The sequence below is a fragment of the Spermophilus citellus genome (assembly GCF_964194105.1).
Source record: "Spermophilus citellus genome assembly, chromosome: 5".
Lineage (NCBI taxonomy): Eukaryota > Metazoa > Chordata > Mammalia > Rodentia > Sciuridae > Spermophilus > Spermophilus citellus.
Genome location: NC_138186.1, coordinates 52,047,776 through 52,064,802, shown reverse-complemented (window position 1 = coordinate 52,064,802; position 17,027 = coordinate 52,047,776). Strand labels below are relative to the sequence as shown.

General features: G+C 38.6%; 2 protein-coding genes across 5 annotated transcripts in view; one reads left to right on the top strand and one right to left on the bottom strand.

Moving 5' to 3' along the window:
- FKBP5 (FKBP prolyl isomerase 5) overlaps positions 1-17,027 on the top strand; it is a 230,794-nt gene that overhangs the window by 116,196 nt on the left and 97,571 nt on the right. Inside the window, exons 1-2 of one of the 4 annotated variants that reach the window (XM_081294390.1) lie at positions 3,272-3,551; positions 7,857-7,962. The exons of 1 other annotated variant lie outside the window; for it this stretch is intronic. In XM_081294390.1, the coding sequence (XP_081150516.1) occupies positions 7,956-7,962 (7 nt within the window). In that variant the 5' untranslated portion in view covers positions 3,272-3,551; positions 7,857-7,955. Of the gene's footprint in view, positions 1-3,271; positions 3,552-7,856; positions 7,963-17,027 lie in introns of those variants that run through there. 2 more of the 4 variants (XM_081294393.1, XM_081294392.1) reach the window with 2 other exon arrangements.
- On the bottom strand, positions 722-4,274 carry LOC308650392 (uncharacterized protein; the record flags this gene model as incomplete). Its single annotated transcript, XM_081296427.1, has 3 exons — positions 722-939; positions 1,363-1,476; positions 3,854-4,274. The coding sequence occupies 2 exons, from the start codon at positions 4,272-4,274 to the stop codon at positions 1,427-1,429; spliced, it is 471 nt and encodes a 156-aa protein (XP_081152553.1). The 3' UTR covers positions 722-939; positions 1,363-1,426.

The window sequence follows — 17,027 nt, the reverse complement described above, 5'->3', positions numbered from 1 at the left end:
AGAGAAAAACTAAGTTTTAAAATATCATAAGTGGCATAGCAGATATAAAAAAGAACCAAACAGGGCTAGGGTTGTGGCTCCATGGTAGAGAGCTTGCCTGGCATGTGTGAGGCACTGGGTTCAATCCTCAGCACTGCATATAAATAAATATATAAAATAAAGGACTGGGGTCCTCAGCACTGCATATAAATAAATATATAAAATAAAGGACTGGGGTTGTGGCTCAGTGGTAGAGTGCTCACCTAGCATGCTTGAGGCACTGAGTTCGATCCTCAGCACCACATAAATGTAAAATAAAGATACTGTGTCCACTTAAAACTAAAAAATAAATATTAACAAAAGGACCAAACAGAAATTCTAGAACTAAAACAGAATAACCAAATGGAGTTAATGAGTGGATTTAAGAGGATATTAAAAAACAAAACTGAAAAAGAGAATTTGTGAACTGAAAAATAGAAGATGCTTAGAACAAATCATGAAGGACAAAAGATAGAAGATGCAGAATAAAGTGGTAAAATAAGAAGGTCAACTATGTGTTTCAATTGGAGACACAGAAAGAAAGAGAAAAAGGGACATAAACAGTATTTAAACATATAATGGCTGAAATTATTCAAAACTGATGAAAAATATTCATAAGGTAATAGTTGTGATATTACAGTTATCTACTTTAACATGTGTTCTCTTTTTTTTTTTAAGAGAGAGAGAGGGAAGAGAGAGAGAGAACTTTTTTAACATTTATTTTTCAGTAGACACAACATCTTTATTTTATTTTGAGTTGCTTAGTGCCTCACCATCACTGAGGCTGGCTTTGAACTTGTGATCCTCCTGCTTCAGCTTCCCAAACCACTGGGACTACAGGTGTGAGTCACTGCACCCAGCTTGTGTTCTGACTCTTAAAACGGTATATCCTTAGGCTGCAAAGCTGCTGTTGAAAGGATTCTGAAACCAAGATAGAGGTAGCTCCACAGTGTGTGAAATAGGACTTGGGTGTGCTGAGTTCAGCATAAGCTCTGCCTCTTTCTAGTTGGGCCATCTGGAGAAAGTTGCCAAACTTCAGTTTTCTCATTTAATAAATAAGAATAAAAAGTAATGCCAGCCCATCCCACATCACCATTTTGAGAATCAAGTAGCACAAGGCATGTGAACAAACCTAGTGAATGCCAAGTGCTTTAAAAATGAGATGTGGTTTGAGTGATATCACAAGCATGCCCGGGGTAGTAAATGACAGACAGGACTATATAATTTTCAGGGCTCCTTCTTGAAAAAATTACTAAGTATTTCAAGATGGCAAGAGTAGAGAATTAAACCCTAAACAGGACCCCTCCAAAACTGGGGCTTTGTGTCAGTGCAAAGGTCACATACCCATGAAGCCAGCCTTGGTGACAGGCCCCGCGAAGAACTGCTCCATGCATTAGGAAAGAACTGCTCATCCCACATCCAGGTGTCTGCAGCCATAGCGCATGTCATTTCTGAATTCTGAAAGGCAGTGATGTTTAGGGAAAATTCAAGCACACATACTTCCAAATGCTGAGAAGGGCAAGTATCGTGGTCAGGGTAGTTTTCTGGGGGAGTGGGTGGAGCTAGCCAGGCTGTAGAACAGACATCAAAACTGTAGAACTGACTGTTCCCCAAAGACTCTGGCCTGTGGGGGGGGGGGGGAGAAAGGTTGCAGCTGGGCCTGTTGTTGTTTGCTAAGGTATGTTACAACACAGCCTGGCAGCCTCCTGGGCTTTTCTGTCTTCCTCCTGGAAGAGCCTGGTCCCAGAGCATGTAACATGTCCACACAACCCTGCAGATTTGCCCACAATGCTCCTCAATGTTCCTTCAATTACTAGGCTTTTCCGGGTCTGCATGCTTTTTGCTCAAGCTATCCTTCCCTGCTGGGAGTCCCTTTCCTAAACCACCCACACCCTCTGATGGGCAAATATCTACTTCATCTTTTAAGAGTTGACTCTAGTGTCACCTCTTCAGTGAAACCCTCCCTGCAATTCCTCCCTCCATGCAGCCCTCCACTGTGCCCTGTGCAGACATGTCAAAACCCCTGTAACACAAGGAGCACTGAAATGTGATGCGGATATCCCTGTCTCTTAGGCTGAAGCCATGGAAAACTGGCACAGTGTCTTCTCACTTCCGTATACCCTGCACAGCACAATGCTTAATACTTGCTCTTAGTAAGCATAGTAGATCACTTATGATCAACGTTGTGTTGCTGAATTAATGCACAAATAAATTGTTCCAATTACTCTCCCTTGCAGATTGTAAAAGAAAAGCTTTTAGGCACTAAGGATAGACAAATGACTGAAACAGGACCTGCCCATGAGGATGTTTCAGCGTTGACTTCTTCTTCTTCTTCTTTTTTTTTTTTTTTGTATACATCACCTCCTACAAGCAGGGAATGAATGATTACAGTACCACCTAGTATGGTGACTTGTAGAAGAGACTCTTCGCAAATTCTTGAATGTGACTGCGCAAAAAAAGCAGATTTCCGGGGCTGGGGCTATAGCTCAGTTGGTAGAGTGCTTGCTTTGCATGCACAAGGCCCTGGGTTCAATCCCGAGACACACACACACACACACACACACACACACACACAAACAACAACAACAAAAACCCACACGGCAGCAGGAGACATGGTTTCTAACCTGGCCATGAAATGTTAGGTTTTCACAGATAACTAGTATGTTCCATAAGTAACTAGCTATGGAACTTTAGGTTTCTGTTTCCTGGGGGTCGAACTAGATTCCCTAAGGCCATCTAAGGGGGTGGTCATCTTGAAGCTGAGCTCAGCAGCCTACCCTTTGGAGTTGGGTTGGGGAAAGAACACAGCCATTTTAAGGCCCACTGCTGTCTTAGCCGCCTGGGATATCATGTTTGAAAAGTAGAGAGCCTTGGAAAAGTATGGTCTTCAAGGTCACTAGTGTCCAGAGGGAGGTACTATGAGTTAAAGTGATTACCACGGTGGGATTTCCCCTGACCCCACTGAGCATCATGGAGTTGTTTCCTGGGGGAAGACTGGCCAGCGGCTCCAGCCCCAGGGCAGGCCTGGTGAATCAAAGGGAGGGGCTGAGCCTTCAGGGAGACCCTGCAGATATGAAGTCAAGTAGCTTGTTTAGACATTAGTTTCTCTGGAGGTAAGGGATGATGTGAGGGGGTGTTGGTCAGCTTCCTGCATCCCTTTTCTGCGGCCCCCACAAAGGGCAAGGGCCAGACACGTGGCTGATGTGGGGAGGAGGAGATGCAAATGAATATGGGCGGGGTCGTATTTGCATGGATGGTGCTAGGCCACCAATCCGGACAGGCGGAGCGGCAGCCCGCGCGCCTTTTGGGGGCGGACTGACAGCCCTAGGGCCCTATGGAAGGCGGGTCCTGCGGCCGGCGGGGGCGGGACGGCGCCGGGCGCTGCCCGGGGGATTCGGGCCGGCTCGCGGGCGCTGCCAGTCTCAGGCGGCGTTGTCCGGCGGCGCGCGGGCGGCCTGCTGGGCGGGCTGAGGGGTGAGTGGGGCGCGGGCTAGGCAAAGAGGGACGGAGCCGGCGAGCCACCGCGGCGACAGGTACAGGAGCCATGGCTGCAGGGGTGGGGCGGGCGGCCGTGGCACCCCAAAAAACCGAATTCCCTCCTTCCCGGTCCCGTCGCGGTCGCTCTCTTCCCCGCCCCCTCGCGCTTCTCCCAACCCGAGCAGCGTGTAGGGGCGAACCGGGCCCGGGAAGCCTCGAGGTGAGCGCGCGGGAGGCCCAGCCGCACTGCGGGGTCCGTGCCGCGCCTCAGGGGCCTCGGGGCCCGGGCTCTCTCCCGGAGGCGCGGAGCGGGGCGGCCGCCGGAGCCGCTCCCCGCCCCCGCCGCGCTCCCCCTCACCGAGGCGAGGCCGGTCGCGCCCGCTAGTCCTCGGCTTTTGTTTCCCGCCCGGGTGACAGGTCTCGCTCCGGCTCTGGTTGGCGGCCCAGGACTCGCTCCAGGCCCGGCGGGCAGTGACCGCAGCGGCTCCGAGCGGGCGGCCGGACCCTCTGAGAACCGGGCGGCGCCTGAGCAGCCACGCCGCGGGCGGGAGTGAAACTTCGCCTTCCGGGACCCGGACGGCCCGAGAAGTCGAGCCCGGCTGAGCCCAGCGCCGGACGCCGCGGGCGATGGAGCCCTGCTCACCTGGCGGGCCCGGGAGGGTGAGGATAACGGAGCGTCCCGGGGCTGTTTGCCGCCTCTGCCGTGGCCGGCCGATGGGTGTGGATGGGCGTTCACCGCCTTCACCTGCCGCCCTAGGACAAGTGACAGGGAACCGCATCGCCGCTCTCGGCCACTTGTTGAGGGTGTGCGTGTGAGTCGTTCTAACAGGTGATCTGCATTAACCTAGTGCTAGCAGAAAGCCAGTTAAAAGTTGTGTTAGGGGTGTTTACTCACTTCAGCCCAAGGACGTTGTAACTCCTGCCCTGTCGATCGTCTAAAAAGGTGTGCTGACGATAGTGTATCGCCTAAAAACCAGTACTGCCAATGTTTTTTTGACGATCAGGGTGTAGATTGCTTTTTTTTTTCCTATTGATGGGCCAGGAGGAACATTTTAGTCGCATTTTAAAAATCGGGTTCTGCAGTGTTGGCGAATGGACTGTAAGGTACAAGTTGTAAGAGGAGAACGCTGAGCTCTAGATATCCTTCAGTGTGGCTCAGGACAGCGTGTACAGCGATTGGCCGCCATTCAGTAAATTCTGCATGAAGCATTTTGAGCTCGTGGTTTTGGATTTACTTTTTAGGAGTACGTTTCCAGTGGAATAAGGCTTAGCATTGAATGGAAGCTTTCTTTGCCTGAGAGTAGACGGGTGTGTTTATTTTCATTGTTTTTCCATTTTCTTAGGTTGTAGAAAAGGGAAAAGTTAAGGCATAATTTGGTTAAGGATTTTTTAATAGTGTGTGGGAGTTCTGCCCGCCTTCTGCATTAGGGTTTTTAGAGAATATAGTAGCAGCTTTTCATGGTATCTGAATCAAAATTCAATAATTGACTTGAAAAAAAATTCTTATTCTGTTGGGAAGTTCTTATTCTGTCATGCTTTCACTTACCATTTTCTGTTTGTCTCTCTCCCAACTGACCTGTGCCTAACAATCTACAATTATGGCCCTAATTGAGTGATTCTGTAGAAATAGTATATTTTGAAAATTAGTTTTAAAAGGAGGCTTATAGTTAACTTGTCATTTGTGAGAAACACTTGATTTAATTTACTCCATTTTTCTTTTCTAATGTGTTATTTGTAACCATATTGCAAATGATTTATACTTCAGAGAAGTTAACTTCTCTAAGAACAAAGTTAATATTTAACCATGCTAATTTATTCAGATTTAATTGAATGGTAATTTTACCTTTTTACCATGTAGAATTAGCTAATAGTTAGTTCTCATTATTTGAGATTTAAAAAATCTAAGACAGTCTTTGTAAATTGTTTTATTTCTCTAAAACAACAAACTTTTATGTTATGAGGTCTTTGCCATTCCAACATTAACAAATGTTTTTTAATCTTTTTTTTTAAATTAATTTTTCAGTTGTAGTTGAACACAATATGTTTATTTTTATGTGGTGCTGAGGATCAAACCCAGTGCCTCACATGTGCTAGGTAAGTGTTCTACCACTAAATTACAACCCCAGTCCTGTTTTTTAGTCTTTAATTTTTTTAGTTATGGGAATTTGGGGTGGATTTCTTTTAGAACATAATTTTAATCAGTTGAACATGAAAAACTTAAAAGACTATTGGGTTAGATGACTAATTAAATCTTCAATTTTCTGTTTATATTTAGATTGGAAAAGAATGCGTATTTTGGATTTTTTAGTTTCCCAAAGTTTTCTCAGCTTAGGATGAATTAGTCCAAAGAATGAGCATCCTTTTGGAGTACCTATAGAAGAGATTAGTGCCACAAAAGGCTGAGTTGGCTTTTGGATGGTTGGTGAGGGCAATTTGGTTGAAGGATAATTTTTTCCTTCATGTTGAATGGGTTTATTCTACATAAGTATCTGGAGGGAACTTATAAGACTGGGGCTTTCATTGTTTGGGATGATTTAATTGATTCCATGATTTAACATTAATTTAAATTATTGTATGTAAACAGAGTGTTCATAATCCTTTTCCTGTGATGATGCTGCTGAGTATGCCACATTATAAAGTTATAGTTCATATACTTAGTTACAAAAAGCATATTTTAAGTTTTTAGATAGAAAAGTGCTTTCACTTAAAAGCCCAGTTTAGAATTAAATTTTTATTTATTTTTGTTCACTTTAACTTGTGGTAGACCATATCATAAAATTATCAATTGGGCTTCTGGCTTTAGCTCAATGGTAGAGTGCTTGCCTAGCACTTTTGAGGCACTGGGTTTGATTCTCAGCACCACGTATAAATAAATAAATAAGTGTTTAAAAATTATCAACCATATTTTAATTTTAAAATTAAGCATAAGTTGATTATCACATATGTAAAAGAAAAAACTGGCACCATTTTAAAGCATCTACCTTCAGATATGGCTCATTTTGAGTTTGGGGGGCTGTTGTGGTAGTAAATTTTCTTTTTTTTTTTCTCTCTTTCCCTGTGGATTGACTCTTGGGCCATTATGTATGGTAGTCAAACACTACCACTGAACTACAAAAAACAAGGACTTTAAATTCAAGAATAGATCAAATGACACTGTTATAGATATTAAAACTCCTTTACATAACAGTAATATGCTTGTTGTACCTAGCATTAGGAATATCCTCTAGTCAGGTGTGATGGCGCATGCCAGTAATCCCAGTGGCTCTGGAGGCTGAGGTAGGAAGATTTGCAAATTTGAAGCCAGTTCTCACAATCCAGTGAGGCTTTAAGTAACCTAGTGAGACCCTATTTCAAAAAAAAAAAAAAAAAAAAAAAGGGCTGGGGATGTTAAGCACCTTTAAGCACCCTTGGGTTCAATCCCTGGTACCAAAAAAAAAAAAAAAAAAAAAAAAAAAAAAAAAGAAGAAGAAGATCTTCTAACAGTTTCTGGTGGTGCATACCTGAAATCCCAGCTTGGAAAAGCTGAGGCAAGAGAAGAGGATCACAAGTTTGAGGCCATCCTAGGCATCTTAGCCAGACCTTATTTCAAAAAATAAAAAGGAGGGAGAATATAGAACTCTGTGGTACAGCGCCCCCAGGGTTTAATCCCCAGTACAGCAAAAAAAAAAAAAAAAAAAAAAAAAAAAATTGTCTATAATTAATTTATGCTGAACAATTAAATATCTACATTTTATAATCTGGAACTATTTCAACATTCCAACTTAGCTGACTAGTAATTAGATTTTTGGTTTTGATATTTCCAAATTTTTCTACAGTTTGGTTTAGTGATTGCTTTGTGGTTTGTGGTTCTGAGAATTGAACCCAGGGCCTTGTGCATGCTAGGCAAATGCTCTACCCAACCGCACTTTTGTGCATTTTTATTTTTTTAATTTAAAAAATAACTGTAGTTTTACTTTTTTGGGGGGAGGGTGTATCTAACCCAAGGCCTCACACAAATTAGGAAAGTGTTCTACCAGTGTGCTATGTCCCCCAGCCCTACTGCATTTTAAAATTCTGACATTTTCCTGAAATATGTAAAGAAAATTAAATACGAGTGCATCAAAGACTGAGTCAACAATGATATGCAGATCACAAACTACTGATTTAAAACGGCCCCTTAATTGTGATTTAATTTGCAAATAAGATATTTATTTATTGTGTAAAAAGCAGTTCTGCAAATGAGACAGGTAAAAATGATTGATTGTAGGGCCATGTATTTTAACAGGTTATCAACAGATTGTAGCTAATAGATTACTATATTCTATTTATTTTATTTTCCCATACTGGAGTTTTTTTTTTTTTTTTTTTTTTTAGAGAGAGAGAGAGAGAGAGAGAGAATTTCAACATTTATTTTTTAGTTATCGGCGGACACAACATCTTTGCTTGTATGTGGTGCTGAGGATCGAACCCGGGCCGCACGCATGCCAGGTGAGTGCGCTACTGCTTGAGCCACATCCCCAGCCCCCATACTGGAGATTGAACCTAAGTACTTTTTACCACTGAGCTGCATCTCAGCTCTTTTTATTTTTATTTTGAGACAAGGTCAGGCTAAGTAGCTGAGGTTGGTCTCAAACTTGTGATCCTCTTGCCTCAGCCTTCTGAGTTGCTGAAATTATAGGTGTGGACCACCATGCCTGGCTCTAAAGGTAGTTTAGCAACATTTAGAACACTAAAATTTCAGTACTCAAAATAAGTTGTATGTCTTACAATTTGTTATGAGAACTGACTTGCATTTTGTGCATACTTCCTTATAGTCTTTTGGATTTGGTTAATGAGAGTGAAGGACCACCAGAGGGAGTGTGGGGTCTGCACATTTGGTGTATTTGTTTTTCATCCTTGGTGTGAAAGCAAAACATTTAAAAACAACCATAAAATTTTATTTTAGTTCTCTAGTACAATCAGGCAAACCATATTGAAAGTTGGGGAATTAAGCCAATAGGAGTTGTTATAAAAGTCAAAGCTTAATCAAGGCTATTTTTCTTCTTTTAAAGAAAGGTACAGTTATTAGAAAAATGAAAATGGTGTATTTTCAGAGTGAAATGATGGATTTTTAAGTAAACAGTCACACATCTGTGAAAGCCAGGGAACATCCAAATTCTGAGTATTTATTTTTTTCAGATTAAAAATGTAGTACATTTGAATTTTATGTTTTTTAAATTACTCATTTTTTTTTGGAACGAGGAATAAAAGATGAAGAAAGATCAAAGACTAGAAGAGGATTGTTTTATCCCATTTGTAGTTTCAGATTCCTTTTTAAGGCAATGGTAAATTTCTAGAATTGTTTGTAGTAGTCAATTTTGGCAATTGATAGATTATATTAAATGAGTCGCTGAACATGGGCATCTGATTATCAAAAACAGGGTTGCAAATTTCAAATTGATCTCTTAAAAAATCAGATTTGTGTATATTTATTACTGTTCTTATCTCTGGAGAATTAAAGAAATTTCTCTTGTCAGCTGAAAATTACACAGTAGAATTGAGAGTCAGAATGTTGCTATCACAGACAGTGCTGAAGTAAATTACTATTTGGAATAGAGAAAACATCCTAGAGATTAAGTCTTTATCAGAATATATTCTGCATGCGTGTGGGATGTTCTTTACCCATGTTAAATATTAACTAGTGAAATTATTTGCATGTTTAACTTTTTGAAAAAGCAAGACAATAAAGTCTTGTAATCTTTTTTCTTAATTTTTTTTTTATGTAACTTTATTATTTATTTATTTATATGTGGTGCTGAGGATTGAACCCAGTGCCTCACACATGCTAGGTAAGAGCTCTGCCACTGAGCCACAACCCCAGCCCCAAGTCTTGTAATCTTAACACATATTTTGAGTTTTGTCCTCAGCATGAAAAAATTATTGTGTAATGGATGGTAACATGGGAGGTTTTGAGTTTGGGAAGAGATATTTGTTATAAGAAATACTGTTTCATTGAATTTAACAGGCTAATTTACATGGAGAGAAGTTTGTTTCTCTTTTGAATTATTCTTAGGTAAAACATAAACTTACTAAGAAATACTTAACATCTTTGATTAATTTTTACTATGAGGGCTGGGGATGTGGCTCAAGCGGTAGCGCGCTCTCCTGGCATGCGTGCGGCCCGGGTTCGATCCTCAGCACCACATACCAACAAAGATGTTGTGTCCGCCGAGAACTAAAAAATAAATATTAAAAATTCTCTCTCTCTCTCTCTCTCTCCTCTCTCTCCTCTCACTCTCTCTTTAAAAAAAAATGAGTTTCTTATGTTTAAAAAAAAAAAAAAAAAAAATTTTTACTATGAACTTAATTTTAATTTCTTTTAAAATCTTTGTTGGTCTTAGGTGGACTTCTCAGAATTATTCAAGTTCATGTTATATACACACGTGTGTGTAAATATCAAATGTCTATTTTTGCATCATCTATAACTAATATTTACATATAAACACACATTATAGTTGCTATATGTATAGTTGTATTTATAACTATCTATCCATACTGCTTTATTTCCTAGGCTTATTTGTATGTGAAACTACTTTTTTTTCCCCTTTTCAATGAAATATTGCTATACCAAAAGCAATAAAGTATATGTTTACAAAAAGACTGGTACAAGGTTTGGGGTTGTGGCTCAATGGTAGAGCAGTTGCCTAGCACGTGTGAGGCCCTGGGTTCGAATCTCAGCACCACATATAAATAAATAAAGGTCCATTTACAACTAAAACAAATGTAATTTAAAAAAAGGACATGTACAAAATGTTCATAGCAGCTTTTTCACAATAGGAATGAACTACTGATTCACACAATAAATAGAGCAATGTCAGAAATATTGTTCATAGCAAGAGAACACAAACTAGTTCAGACATAGATGAGTGTATACTGTATGATACTGTTTATGAAAAATACAAGAACAGACAAAACTAAGGTATGATGGAAATCAGAATAGTGGTTGCCTCTGGGTAGGAGCTGTGATTGACTGGAAAGGGACAAAGGGAGCTTTCTGGAGTGATGGAAATGTACTTTAGAATGACATGGGTGATAGAAATTCATGTGTATATTTTTGGGCAACTTATTATATCATTTTTAATCTGTGGAAAGTATAAGACTAGTATAAGGAACTTCTGCAAACTTTTATCCATATTCACCAATTATATAAATTTGTTCAGTTATTAAGCTGAATTTTTAAGATCTGTGCATTTTATGATATGTAAGTCTTTAATAAAAAGGGAAAAAGCTAAAAACTATTGAAGATTAGGAGAAATATTTTAATGTCTGAAAAAAGTGAAATACCTCAATTAGGAATTAGCCAGTTGCTTAATAATGATGAAACAAAAGAATCATTTGAGTGTCTGTGCATACATGTTTTTATACTGCTTTTCACTCAAGTTTTATGACAACTCGTTTCTGTTGGAAGAAACAGGATTCTGAATATGATTTAAGTAGAACTGCCAGTGAGGAAACCCTGCTTTGTTATTTTATGCACGTCACCTAGGGAATGAGACTGATACTTAGCAATAGCTTTCTGGGAATCAAAGATGGTGATTATTGCGGTTTAAGAGTGGCACACTTGCAGTGTGCTAGGTTTTGCGTAGACATATATCCTTTTTACTGTTCTGGAGCTTATTAGTCAAGAAGAGGAGGCAGACAAATCTGGTTGTCATTTTTGGGTGGTGCTATTTATCATAGGAAATGTTGGTGCCCCAAACCCTAGAAACCATTCATGATCATTGATGAGTGGTGAATCTGCTGCTCTCTCCTAGTATTAAAGTCTATTTAAATCATAATTTAAGCAATGATAATTATTTTAAAAATGAACTTTTCCCCTCTACTTATTATTTTGTATAATTTTTAATATATGTTCATTACAATTTAGGATTAGGTATAATTTATGGATAGGTTTGCTTTTTAAAAATCTAACTTTTTTGCATCTGTATCAGATTATTTATTAGAGCGGTAGATGTTTGAAGTAACTGGAGGGCTAACTGAATGCTTCAAGATGTAAGAATTGATATTGAAGGTAAATATTTTGACCTTCTTAATCAGAACCACACACACACAGCCTATACATACTTCAGCAAAGACTTAAGTTTAATGAAGAAAAAAAGTGACATGTCTAAAATCAATCAACATGAATAAAAGGACCTTTTCCATTTAATGAACATATTCTTGTTCTTCTGAAGTGATAGACTAGGTCTTTTCTCCGTTCTATACACAGTAAATTTTATTGGTTTATCAAGAATGAAGCAAGCATTGTTTGAAAAGTATTTATTGTCTACTAGAATTTTATTTTTGATTGTCAGACTTACCTGTTGATAGAATTTTGAAAATATTTGTATGTAGTCAGATACTTTTATTATGATAGTTTCCCATATGTACAAAACTGGAGAAAAGAGTATAAAGAACCTCTATGTTCCTGCTCTCCAGATTCATTAGTGAACCTTCATGTACCCATTCCCCAGATTCATTAATTCTGGATATTTTAGTTGAAGTGCTTTTTTTTAACCTTTAATTAATTAATTAATTTTCTCCTCAAATATTTATTTAGTTGTAAATGAACACAGAGTATCTATTTATTTTTATGTGGTGCTGAGGATCAAACCCAGTGCCTCAAATGTCCTAGGCAAGGGCTCCACCACTGAGCCACACCACAGCCCCTGAAGTACTTTTTTAAAAAATAAATAAATAAATATATTTTTTTTAGGTGTAGATGGACACAACACAATGCCTTTATTTTTATGTGGTGCTGAGGATTGAACCCAGGTCCCGCCCTTGCTAGGCGAGCGCTCTACCGCTGAGCCACGATTCCAGCCCTCCCTGAAGTACTTTTTAAAATGGTTAAATTCTGTTGGGGCTGGGGTTGTGGCTCAGTGGTAGAGCACTTGCCTAGCATGTGTGGAGCCTGGGTTTGATCCTCAGCATTACATAAAAATAAACAAATAAAATAAAGGTATTGTGTCCATCTACAACTAAAAAATAATGGTTAAATTTTCACAAATATTGTAAAATAGTGGTAGTATGAGAATACCAGATTTTTCTGTTTTTTTTCCCCTTCCCTTTTATTATAGATAAATTTAAAAATCGTGTTCTAGTTCAGAGATTTGACTTCAGACAAATAGTAATTATGAACCTACTTTAGCTTGTTTCTGTTAATTCATAACCTGAAATAAAAAAAAAAATTTAAGCTTCCATTACAATAAATTGGTCCGAATGCACTATCTATAGAATAGAGTACTGCTCACCTGGCAAGTTATTTCTGATGTACTATATGAGGAATGTAGTTGTCTAAATGTTCTTCTTTAATCTTTCTTTCTCTACAACCTCAATCATCAGAGTGCTCTAACACCCCTTTTAGGTCCCAAATCTATATTGTTGTCTAAACTTGAGGTCTAAATTTTCACGTACTTCTTGAAAGAAAATATATTTAAATACCATCTCTCCAGCAGCTATATACCGCATCATCCTTTCCCCTTTCTCCAGCCCAAACACCTCTCTTTCCTCCTCTTTACTCTTTAGCTATTAACAACTTCATTATTCTTTAAAAAAATTTTTTTAGCTGTAGATGGACAACTTTATTTTATTTATTTATTTTTATGTGGTGCTGAGGATTAAACCCAGAGCCTCACACATGCTGGGCAAGCTCTCTACCACTGAGTAACAACTCCAGCCCTAACTTCTTCATTATTCTTTCTGGTCATTTTTTACCCTTCCTTTACTTCTCAAACTCAGTGAGTAATTAAATTTGTTTGTTCTTTTTGAATCCTTTTGTCCCTTTCATTTTCACTATACTTGTCCTAATTTGATTAACATGTTTTAATAGGAAGTTATCCCTAATTTACAGTGAACTTCGTACATATCAAAATTAAGGTATGTTCCTGAAGTAAAATAAGACATTTTTTTTCCCTTCCAGAAAAAGCTTCAGTTAGCCTTATAGGCAGACATAGAATTTTTAAAGCTGAGATAATAATTATATTTATACCAAGGTGATAAGGAAGAATGCCAAATCACTCATGTTAAATGACCTGGTGAATGGTGGCTAACAGGTCCTACAGTTTATCAGGGTTTTGAGCACCAAACTATCTTAGACCACAGGTGTGGTCCATGATGACTACCTTCTAGCCTCAAATATCTACAAGGGCTTTGCAGTGGGAGAAATTCTGAATTGAATGTATATAACATATTTTCAGAACTTTCTAGTGTTTTTATGGCAAAAAGTACAGGTTTGTTGGCCTACCTGATGTCTCTTTGTTCCATATATCCTGGCCAAGACACTAAAAATCTACTTGTGTTAAAAGTGACACGATACTCAATTTCTTTACCTTGACTTCTCTATAGTTTCTGGAATTGAAGTTTGTTAGAAAGATGGGAGCCTGAGGTTAGTCAGAAGTGGGTCAGGTCTAGTTGTACATACCTGTAATTCCAGGTACTCAGGAGGCTGAGACAGAAGAATCTCAAATTTGAGGCCAGTCTGGGCAACTTATAGAGACCCTTATAGAGATCCTATCTCAAAATAAAAAGGACTGAGGACATAGCTCAGTGGTAAAGCATCTCTGGGTTTAATCCTTAGTGTCCCCTCCTTTTGCCTACTCAAAATAGAAAGGAGATGCCAGGCTCTGTGGCGCATGCCTGCAATCCCAGCAGTTTAGGAGACTGAGGCAGGAGGATTGCAAGTTCAAAGCTGCCTCAGCAAAAGTAAGGTGCTAAGCAACTCAGTGAGACCCTGTCTCTAAATAAAGTACAAAATAGGGCTGGGGATGTGGCTCAGTAGTTAAGTGCCCCTGAGTTCAATCCCTGGTACCCCCCAAAAAAAAAAAAAAAGGAGAAAATAAATGATATCATCCTGGGTTCTTAGGCTCCTTCTTTCTGTATAGATTGTAGTTTATCAGCTGGCTTGAATTTGGTGTTTATGGAGATCTGTCTTCCTTCTGCTCTTCAGTAAAGTATTTGAATTTCTTCCTGGTAGGAAATAAGACCCAATTTAAGATTACTGACTTTGGAGATATGAAAATAAAAGGTTACATGTCTTGTTCTTGATAACACAGAATATCTGGTAATTGTCATCCAAGGTAACTATAAATTATGTGGAGATTCTGAAATGCATATGTAGAAATTTATGGTTATTAGGGTGGAAAGGAAGAAAAAATACCATTTCTAGGAAGTCTAGTGAGTTAGGAATAGATACTGGAATGAGATTCAGCTGTGTTGCTATGAAGTAGCTGTAGATCTTGGGATTAAAGTTACCTAGCCTTTCTGGGCTTTACTTTTAACTATAAAATGAGTGGGTTGGATTAAATAGTGTCTCAAGGTCCTTTTGCAGCTCTGCTATTCTGAATAGTTTACTGAGGGGAAAAAAAAAAAACTCTTCCTAATGTAGCTGTTGTTCGTAGCTAATGATTTTTCAGTTAACATTTCACATACAGTTTTTTGTTTCCATTAGAGGTTAGGAAAAGAAAGCAATCAGCATTCATAAAATGGATTAGCTTTAATTGTTTTTATTTGTATTTCTTCACTGAATTTATTCTGCACTCTTAATTGCACCTTCTATTTGTGTCTATATTCCTGCTTTTCTTCTTACCTTTACTCTACAGTGTGACTTTCCAGTATTCCTTTTCTCTGCTTCTTCTTGGTATTGCTTTTTTTTTAATAACTGTCCTTCATTATTCATATTTTATTATTTTCATGGAATTCATCAGATAGACCCTTGAGTCCAAGTTATTGCTAATTTAAATTCAGATGTCCCAGTAGTTGATAGGATTAGCAAGAGTCCTTCTACTCTATAATACAACAAATAGAAAGATGAGTTCTAGGGTAGAGGAAGTGGGTAATCCTGGAGGGAGGAGTGGTATAGAAGAGAATTTCTAAGAACTAAAAAAAAATTTGCCCCTAAACTGTAAGTTAAAATCTGAAGTTTTTTTTTTAATATTTATTTTTTAGTTTTAGGTGGACACAATATATTTATTTTATTTTTATGTGGTGCTGAGGATTGAACCCAGTGCCTCACGCCTGCTAGGCGAGCACTCGACCTCTGAGCCATAACCCCAGCCCCCAAATCTTAAGTTTTAATGATGGTGACTCTGCTAGCGTTATCAGTTTGGTCCTGAAGTCTTGATGGAGTGTGAGTTTCTTGGAGGCAGTAACTATGAATCCTGTATTAAGTACAGCTAAAGTACTGCTGCTGAGTAAATTTAAGTTGAATGGTTATTTTCAAGATTTATGGTAGACTGGAGATTAAGAGTATGGTGTAGACTGTTATGTTGTACTTTTGGAATTTGAATCTTATCATTACCATGGTGATACTAGACAAGATAGTTTCTTTAAGCTTCAGCTTCCTTATCCTCTATATGGAGAAGGGTCAAGAATAATACCTGTCACTTAGCTCAGTATCTGGTGTGTGTTTTCAATAACTATTAAGTACTATTTATTTTTATTAATAAGCACTGCTGTGTTCCAGATACTAAGTTCTGTTAGGTTTAAAATAGTATTACAAAATAAATAAGAAAAGATAGAACGTATGCACAAAGATAAATAAACTGGATCCCATGGTAAATGACAAGTGAGTGGTTTACTTAATGGCCTAAGAGGCAAGAATAATTGCCAAGTAGATGAAAATTTCAAGAAGGTGACAGAACTTGACCTGAGTGTTGAAGACTAATTAGCAAGTTGACAGGCTACTTGGAGCCAGACTGTGTCAGTCCTAGCTCTGTTACCATGTAATTTTAAGCAAGTTATTTAACCTCCCTCCTAGGATTATTGAGAGAATTAAATTAGTTAATGCATGTAAAATATTTAGAACAATACCTTATTAGAACTTGATGAATTATTAGGTTGAGAAGGGAATATGTGTTTCAGATCGAACATTGAATGATAGGGGAGATAATCTAAGTTCCTTTGAAATGAGGAAGCCAAATTGGCTAGACGGATAATCTATTGGAAAATAGTGGGTGATTATGTTGGAGCAGAATTATGAATGATTAAGCCAGGGAGTGTGATATCTCTCTCCATATATACTGAGGAAACTTGAAAAGAATTCTTAGGTTATTTAGCAAGGCCCCTTGTATGTTACAGATCACACTGTCTGCATCTCTAGCATTTCTCACTGTCTTTCTGGATAAACAAATGACTTATATTCAAATTAATTTTGACAGTGATGCTCATGATTGTGTATCCTGCACCATAATGCCCTTTTTTAATCTGTCCTCGTTTCTTTTTTTTTAAATTAGTTACAGATGGACACAATACCTTTATTTTATTTATTTATGTGGTACTGAGATCGAACCCAGTGAGGCAAGTGCTCTATCACTGAGCCACAACCCCATGTTTGTGTCTAACTTTTTTCTTCGTGTCCTAGTTATTTACATAATCCTCACTTCTTTTCTCCACAATCTAATAGATTTTTGTTGCTGCTTGCCTTTTTGTTTTCTAGACATACAGTGTAAACCCTATTTCATAAAGCCACAAAGAAGAGATGAAGAAAGGAAATAACACTCTGTTCTAAGCCATCTTGTTTAAATTTTTTAAAAAAT